General features: G+C 36.5%; 1 protein-coding gene across 1 annotated transcript in view; it reads right to left on the reverse strand.

Annotated features, from left to right (window-relative positions):
- Positions 1-574: 574 nt before the first annotated feature.
- LOC107731677 (alpha-1,6-mannosylglycoprotein 6-beta-N-acetylglucosaminyltransferase B-like) overlaps positions 575-8,945 on the reverse strand; it is a 129,061-nt gene continuing 120,690 nt past the window's right edge. Inside the window, exons 12-16 of the mRNA XM_016542824.1 lie at positions 7,483-7,638; positions 6,627-6,773; positions 5,829-5,945; positions 4,809-4,883; positions 575-691 (exon numbers count right to left, since the gene is read on the reverse strand). Of these exons, the coding sequence (XP_016398310.1) occupies positions 575-691; positions 4,809-4,883; positions 5,829-5,945; positions 6,627-6,773; positions 7,483-7,638 (612 nt within the window). The remainder of the gene's footprint in view (positions 692-4,808; positions 4,884-5,828; positions 5,946-6,626; positions 6,774-7,482; positions 7,639-8,945) is intronic.

Consider the following 8,945-nt stretch of genomic DNA (forward strand, 5'->3'; position numbering starts at 1 on the left):
TGCTATAGGATGTTGCACATGCGCGACTGAACGAATCACTCCCCGAGACGACTCATTCTTCCCGAGTCACATTAAAGATTCGTTCAAAATGAACGAATCGTTCAAGAACGACCCATCTCTGCTTATGACAGAACAGCTAATCACGATGATCTGGTCTTCGGAAAAGATAATTTTATTTGCTTACGTCAGAAACAGCGAATCTCTTTAAAAACTGGCTGTTGTTCTCACTACATTGCATTTGTTATATTTCGTAAAAGTTTTACCCGCCAACTGGCGATTGACACTGTTACATATACTCGCCAATGCCGATTTTTACTCGCATTTGGCACTTGGCGAGCGTTAGTTTTAGGCCCTGTATATATATATATATATATATATTTTTTATTTTTATTTTTTTTATTCTTTTTTTTTTTTATATATATTTTTTTTAGGAGCCCCTTCTCCAGTGTTATCCCAAAAGTGAAATATCTAGACAGGGGACCTGAGTTACACACCAAGGATATACTGCACTGCCAGTGTTTTTTTTTATTTTTTTTAAGAAAAGCTTTGAAGAACAGAGCAGCTCTTCTGTGTCTCAGAGCCAGCATGAATTTCTATTCTCATCAGGTTTCTCAGATGATGCCGCTGATGGCAAAGCTGCATCATCACTGTCAGCTATCCCAGAATTCCTCCTGCTTTGAGAGCGCCAGCTCTGCATGATACAGGAGCCAACAATGAATATCGCACATATCTGAGTCAACAGCTTTAAAAAGACACACACACGCACGCACGCGCGCGCGCGCGTGCGTATCTCTACAGTCAATAGTCCCATTGCTTTCTGAAGTTGTACACTTATGAAAAGTCCCATATTCATTTCCATCTCAGCTGGAGCAGCTAAAAAATGTAAATACACCCATTTTAAAAGTATATTTTATTTTGTACAAACAATAGCGCATATGAAATATGTAAAATGCACATATTTACACAATGAATTTGAGTAAATCTGTAAATATTTCACATCTATTCTCTTTAAGTAGAGAGTGTTTTTTTTTTCACAGCAGAGAATTTAATTCCATATGAACTTATAAGTCAACATGAAACCAAAACTGACCCTAATTAATAACACAGCTGGTCTTATAATACATTATATTCTTAAGAAAATGCTCTCTTTAATCTTTCATCACTCTCTGAAATGACGTATGCCCAGATTGAAGTGCTAAGCAGCAGCAACCATGCGGACCCAAAGTTGCATAGAAACTACAGCTAAAACATAATTTCCTGTGTGCAAGTTGATTTTTCTTCACCTAAACAACATGAATGTTCACAAAAATGTTCCTGCTTGAAACTCTAATTCAAAACTACACCAGTGTGTCTGAAAGGGTTCATTTTAACCGGTAGTCAAATATATATTATTTACGGCTTCAGGCTACTGTTGTTGGTAATGCAGGTAAACTTGGTGAATTCTGGTCAAAAAGCCTCCTCAAAATTAAGTGCTTCAGTAGGACAGTATTTCTTTACAAACCACTGCAAACTCAGCTCTGACTCCATTGTGTGATTCCAAATCCTTGCAGCCGTTTCTAAAGATTTCATTGGTCATGTCAATCACAGCCTACACAACTCTAAAAACAAATCCTAAACCCTAAACCTAATCTAAATCCTGTGAATCTCCTATTTGACCAAATCATAATGCCATTGGCTAAGATCTCCTGTTCTCCAAAATATAACACATTAAAATGGGTTGTGTAGGCTATATGTATGCGCTACAATGATGATGTATTTTTGTAGGTCAACCTAGAAGTCTGCAACACCTTGATTGAAAATCACAAGTGGATATACTGTATTTTATGAAAGTATCTTGAGTTTGTGTTAAACACAGACATTATTTCAGGCATTTAACCAAAAACCTTTTTAAAAAATCCATTGACTACTGGACGGAAGTGCCGAGATGCATCTTGTTTCTGGGTATTGGCCTACAAAAATACATCATCCAACAGCTCTCTATAATCGTTCATGTTGACTTAAATTCATGTACAGTTCTGGCACTTCCAGCATTCCCGAAGCTACAGCTTCTAGAGTCTCCAATCAAAGGAGCTCCAATCTCAAAACTGTGTTTTGCATTTATTTTCTGCTCATGTCGTCCACCCTTGAAACCACCAGCAGCTGAGCTCTTTTAGATAGACTCCATTAGATATTGAACCTCATAACATCAGGTTACCGTCACTAGCTCACCTGGAGGCAAAGTTTTGCTTTGGCTCAAAGTAACCAAGAGTGAGGACACTTCTATTGGCCTACAAAAATACATCATCCAACAGCTCTCTATAATCGTTCATGTTGACTTAAATTCATGTACAGTTCTGGCACTTCCAGTATTCCCGAAGCTACAGCTTCTAGAGTCTGACCTGCATCACAAAGGAGCTCCAATCTCAAAACTGTGTTTTGCATTTATTTTCTGCTCATGTCGTCCACCCTTGAAACCACCAGCAGCTGAGCTCTTTTAGATAGACTCCATTAGATATTGAACCTCATAACATCAGGTTACCGTCACTAGCTCACCTGGAGGCAAAGTTTTGCTTTGGCTCAAAGTAACCAAGAGTGAGGACACTTCTCTGGACGCATCTTCAAGCTTGACGTCAACGACCTCAGTCCAACGATTCCCTTGAACCCTTTGATAATGGCGTTCTGGGGACATGTTTGGCTATCCAGGACTGGCCTTAGTTTACCACAGACATCTCCAGAGGTCTATGGTGAAAGCTCAAAGACAGTCCCTGCATAGCGCCACCTGGCCGTGAATGTAGTCTCTGCACGGGCAAAGCCGCTGGTGTTTGGCACTGACTCCAGCGCAACTGAACAGCAGCGGCTCCTTTTGCTGGAAACACTCTCTGCTGTCCACATGTACGGCTGGAAACACATGGTTCTTCTCCGCTTCTAAAGACTCACACTGAGCGTTAAGCCTGAAAAACACGCATTCATGCTATTAATCTGTTTCAAAGAAACGCAGATGAGAAAAAAGGGGGGCGGGGGAATGCAATACAGCACAGTGAAGAGAGAACAATGACTGCTCATTTTTATAGCGGTCTTGGTTTACGTAAATATTTTTTTCATTCATTTTCTTAATAGAGATTTAAGATGTGCCAGCTGTAAACCAAACCATCTAGCTGTGAATTGAATCAAAAGATTACAAGCTTTGATTTGAAGCAAAAAAAAGGCACAAGAATCCCATTAAGCACTGCAAAAATAAATACATAAATAAAACTACTGATATTGATTGCTTTTAAGTATAGAAAATATATATTTTAAGTTTATTGCAAGTTGAAATCCTACTGACTTGTCTGTCTTGAAGTCTTGAAAACTTTATTATTGCTAAAAACACACATTGATGCTAAAATATCAATCGTATTTATTAATGCTTATACCTTTAAAGAGTACAAAGCATTTTGGATTGTGATTGGCTACAACTTTGTCTGCATGGCCAATTTACAAAAGTGTCCGTCAAAATCTACCAACAGACAAATTCATAATTAATACATAATCTCTGTTGATCAGTTGACCACATATCAACAGTAAATTTAATGTATTACAGTGCATTATACTTTTTAACGGTGTAAATATGAATTATATAAGCATTATAATATGTTAAATAAGGATGTATTATACAGTCTGGCAACCTAAGTGCCACTGAAACAGTGAGTGAAAGAGAGAGAGTTTGAGGGACATGTTTGATGTCACTGAACAACCTAGAAGTTGCGTGAGTTTTGCCCACACAGGGAATGTTAAGGCAGGTTAATTGAGGCTGACATCGTAAATTAAACTGCACACTGAAGCTTGTGTGCAGACAAAACAAGAGAATGTAAAGATGAAAGAGTATGTAGGCTATCAATAGTGGTCTTGACTGAGATCAGAGAATGTTTTTTTTCGTTTATTGTATTAAGATGCACGCGATCTACAGCATGTTAAAAGACTTGAGAAAGTCCACTCACAATACACATTTTAAGGCAAAACCTTTTAATCTGCTAAATCTATAATCTACTAAATGTGTCTATTAGGAACAAAAGTAAATGCCTTTAAATATTAAGCATTAAAGGGGTCATATGATGTTGCTAAAAAGAGGTTGGTGTGGTTGACTCTTAACTTTATAAAGAATATCTCTTTGGATTTGAGACTTTAGTCTTTGCAACTTTACAGATCTTCTTTATGCACCAAGAGCTTGTAACACTTCAAACTGAAAGGAAAAATTGAAATCGCATCATATCACCCCTTTAACATCATAATTTTCCCTAAAGTTGCTTTAAAACAGTGTGCAAAACGCGATATGTAAATAGCCTAAATTTGACATTTTTTGACTTTTATGGATGGCTATGTGAGCTTATCACATTGTGACAGACAAATTTGAAACATTTATTTTAAGGCCCTTTATGGGAATCCTGCAGCTGTCAATGTAATTGGACAGGATTAAAAAAGGCGGGTTTTGGGTTGGCTTTGGACTGGAAATTTTTCTGGGACCTGGCAACCCTGCTGATTGAAACTTTTCCCACTGTGTATCTGTGCATGTTGCTGGGCTCTTGTTGTGCCATTTTCTCATGACTTCATGTTTCTGTGGCTCCAGAGTGATTAGTCACATGGCATTTCGGCTTGTGTGATTAACTTGTGTAAATAGACCAGAACTGAGAATCCATTAGTAAAGATGACAGAATTCAAATTGTGCATTTCTGGCGGTTGTTAGCAAATGGCATTAAGTCAAATGGGAACATTAACGGATAATTTTCTACATAACTATTTATGGTTGTTTATATTTGTTCTTCAATAGTAATGTGCCTGAAATGCCTACGTACCTGATGCTGAATGTAAGCGTTCACTCTCTCCAGCATGCCTTCACAAGTGTACTCAGACGGTATAAAGGGCTCCACCTGTGCAAACCGCCAAATGACAAAAGACACAAACAGAAACTTGAGACATTTCTGAAACTTATACACCAAGCACATGCTGCTCATTGAACTAATGCCTGTCCATGCGTGTCATTATGCACTATGGGTTATTATCATTACAGTTTTTCTGAATGGCTAAAACACATTTCTTGAAACCATCACTCATTTTCTCAAAACCTTAAACGCAAATCCAAATACTCAAACTAAATTCACGAAACCTCTTCCATCAAAATCAAACAATCACTGCAAAACCATTTCACTTGCACTCAAAATCAAACGGTGCTCTCAGATCACACACACACATGAGTCAATAAAATAAACTACAGACACTACAGAGAAAAATGGAGAACACTGCATCCAAAACATTATAGAAGAGTATATTGTATTGAGTAAACAATTTAGCAATTCTGTAAAAAAGTATAGCAATTGCAACTGCAATTGCCTACTGTATGTACTGCAAGAATAGTATTGTGTTGAATATTGAATAGTACTGAATGTTTGTATATATTCAGCATTTGGATACTGTAAAAATACTGCAGTCCAACTGCAAAGGCCAAAAAGGTCAAATAAAACTCTAAATGAATAGCATGTTACCTGAACTCTAAACCGACTTCAAAAACACTGCATGGCAACTTAGTGTTTAGTTGGCAGCATAAGAGATTTATACAATAGAACAATCTCCAAATCTTCCTCTTCCAACAACTAGACATTTCTGGATGGATGGATGGATGGATGGATGGATAGATAGATAGATAGTAGTGCTGGGCGGTATGACCAAAAATTTATATCACGGTATTTTTCAAAATTATACCGGTTTCACGGTACATGACAGTATTTTTTTTTACTTGGACATTCTATATACAGCCACACAACAACCAATGTTACACTGACTGTAACAGAACTGTAACACAGAAAACTGAAGTTTACCTTGTCTTTGAGAATATCTTGAACAGCTGTCTCGAATTCTTGAGAGTTGTTGAAGTCTACTGTTATGACGTGGGGTTTGCCGATGTACCGTTCAGTGTACGGGTGCTGAGATGACACCTGATGAGAAGAAGAAAACACGAGTGCTATCTATCATGAGTGCACTACACCGATTCTTCCGCTCCAGTTCATTTTCACAGTTCACAGCTCTGAGGATTATATGAACAGCAGAATTGTGTGCCATTCAGAAGTGAATTGAGATTGCCTTTTAAATTTGAATACAATTCCCCTTGTACTGAGGTAGCAAATATATGTATATAGTATAGTATGCATAGTTTGAATTTAAATTTGAATTTATGGGAGTAGACTTAAAAGAATACAGTTCAGAAAATCACACATTTATACATAGAACAGATGGGCTGTTTTCAGAAACATTTGCTTGACATGCTTTAGAAATTATGATATATATATATATTTTACATTTCTACAACAAATTCTGACTTTTTCCTCACGATTACCTTTTTTATTCAGTGGCGGAAACGGGATTCCACAGATTGTATAGATGACTGTTACATGTTTTGGGAGTACTAAACTTTTCGTTTGGAGAAATGGGTTTAGAAATCAGGAATAAACATATTTTAAAAAGTCAAGATGAATGATATTATGTAATTATTTTTTGTTAACCTAAGTTAGACTAATGAAAAATCTTTGACCTTCTTTGAATTTAAATTCAGTAGTTTCTTCTTGCATAATGGCCCCTCTTTAAATTGATGAGGGATATAGTGAGCAGACTGCGCTTACCTCTCTGGATGTGGGCTTCCCTCTGAAGAACTCATGGTTGAGGGAGCTGCGAGGGGGGCTGAACTTTGGCTGCAGGAACACACAGCCATTGGCTATTGCCTCTAAAGGGGCGGGACCTTCATAGGGAAAGCCAAACCCCAAGAAGAGCTGAGAGAAAATTGATGTTTAGGATTGTTAATTGATTACAAGTTTAATCAAATTGCTGCATATTATCATTAATCAAAACACAGTTAATAACATGTATGAATATTTGATAAGTGTACATACAGAAATTGCTCCAATGGTTGAAAAACTATTATAATGGCATTTACTTGACATTAGCGATTTTTTAAACAAATTATTTGATTTTATATTTTTTAAATGTATTTACTGAATGTATACTTTAAATTACCAGTCCTAGTGTTGGGTAGTAACTGATTACATGTAATCTGGATTACATAATCAGATTCCAAAAATTAAGTACTTGTAATTTGATAATATTATGTTTAATAATCAGATTACAGTTACTTTTTAATGGATAACATGATTACATATTATTCACACGTGTCAAACTGACTGCATAAGTGTGGCAACATTATAGTTTTGTGAATTATATATGTGTACTAAATGTGCTTTTGTAATAACTATTTAGACTGATAAGTGATCTGATCTGTTACCACACATGGATTGCATTTGTAAAGCCAAAATTGGCTGTTCATAATTAAACACTTCCATAATGCAAACATAGCTGAGTCTGCATCTGTATCACTGGGAAAAATTCCCTACGTATTTTTTATACCATGCAAGTTACTAAACACTGCAAGTTATTTAAACTGCATTATCGCTTAGATGTGAAAGTACATCATGCTAACTGTACCTTAGCCTTCCTCAGAAGCTGCTGTAGCTCCTGTTGGGGCAGTAAGCCGTGGTTCCTGACGAATGCGGGCACCTCAGGGGGCCGCTGGGTTTCATAGTACACTGTCCCGTGGATGTCCATGTAACGGTGTAAGATGCTCAGCAGCTTCTCCTTACCCTGCAAAAGCATGTAAAAAGAGAAGCAGATGAGAATGAACCCTAGAGAAAGGCTAGTGTGTCTCTTGATCCCTCTTATTTATGACACCCACAAGAAGTCCGTACTTATGAGTTTGTAAATTGTAATTACTATGTCATAATGCAGTTCAAATTATTTTGGGAAAAAAACAACAAAAAAACAACAAAAAAAATTATATATATATATAATTATTATTTTGGTCTTAAAGCAGCATAATGAAGAGCAAAATATGTGCATTGCATTTAATTGTTGCTTTATCACTATTTTAATATTGTACTGCCACAGAGAATTATGGGAAATGTAGTTCAGTCACACAAGTATGTCGACAGTGAACAGTGTTTTCTGGCATGCATTCTAGTGTTTTTAATCAAAATGCATACAGATTGTGCATTAAAGAGTGAGCAGTTTCGTATCTAACTTGAGATCAGCACCATGGACAGCGCACACACAAAAGCACAGGCTACAGATTGAGAACAGTGAAACTGACTCACCTCTGCATACAATTACAACACAGCAGCAGCAACACAAGTTTCCCATTAGTATTTCAAGAAAAAGGTTTAATGCATTTGCCTTTGACAAAAAAAACGAAGAGTCTGATCTGTTATAGCCAGAACCCCCGCAGCAATAATTCACTCCTGTTGATGTTCAATAAAAAACTCAGCAGAGCACAACACTTAATTTCCCCGTCTTTGTGTGTGCATATGCACACGTGTTTCTGCATTGTGTCTGTGCATATTTGACCACAATTGCTGCAAAATGTATGATTACCAAAACTATTTAAATGGTAGAGACTTGCAGAGTATTTACACACTGCATTCCAAAGACATCAGAACCAGCAAGACCATTGACCACACATGCTGGTTTTATGCGTGTAAAGGAGTCCATTCTGGCTCACAGGATAATTTGTAGGAAAATATTAAAAGTAAAAATACCAAAACACGTCAGCACCCATTTATTATACTGGCAAGATATACTGAACATATTATATCTTATTGCTCACATCTTTAATTACTCATGACTAAAGTCAATTTCACAATTGTCTCCACTGGGAGATTATTATATTTCATATATTAATACTGATTTGATGCTATGAAGAATTTGACTGAGAAACATGTAATTAAAATGAGCCATAGGTTTTTTTTTTTCTTAGTTTTTCCCTAGTGGCTTCTTAGAATATATATACACACACACACACACACACACACATACATACATACATAATATATATACATAGACAGTGTGAGAAGAATTAAGATATATATATATATATATATATATATATTTTTTTT

This window comes from Sinocyclocheilus rhinocerous, unplaced genomic scaffold (genome assembly GCF_001515625.1).
Source record: "Sinocyclocheilus rhinocerous isolate Xijiao unplaced genomic scaffold, SAMN03320098_v1.1 scaffold1902, whole genome shotgun sequence".
Taxonomy (NCBI): Eukaryota; Metazoa; Chordata; class Actinopteri; order Cypriniformes; family Cyprinidae; genus Sinocyclocheilus; species Sinocyclocheilus rhinocerous.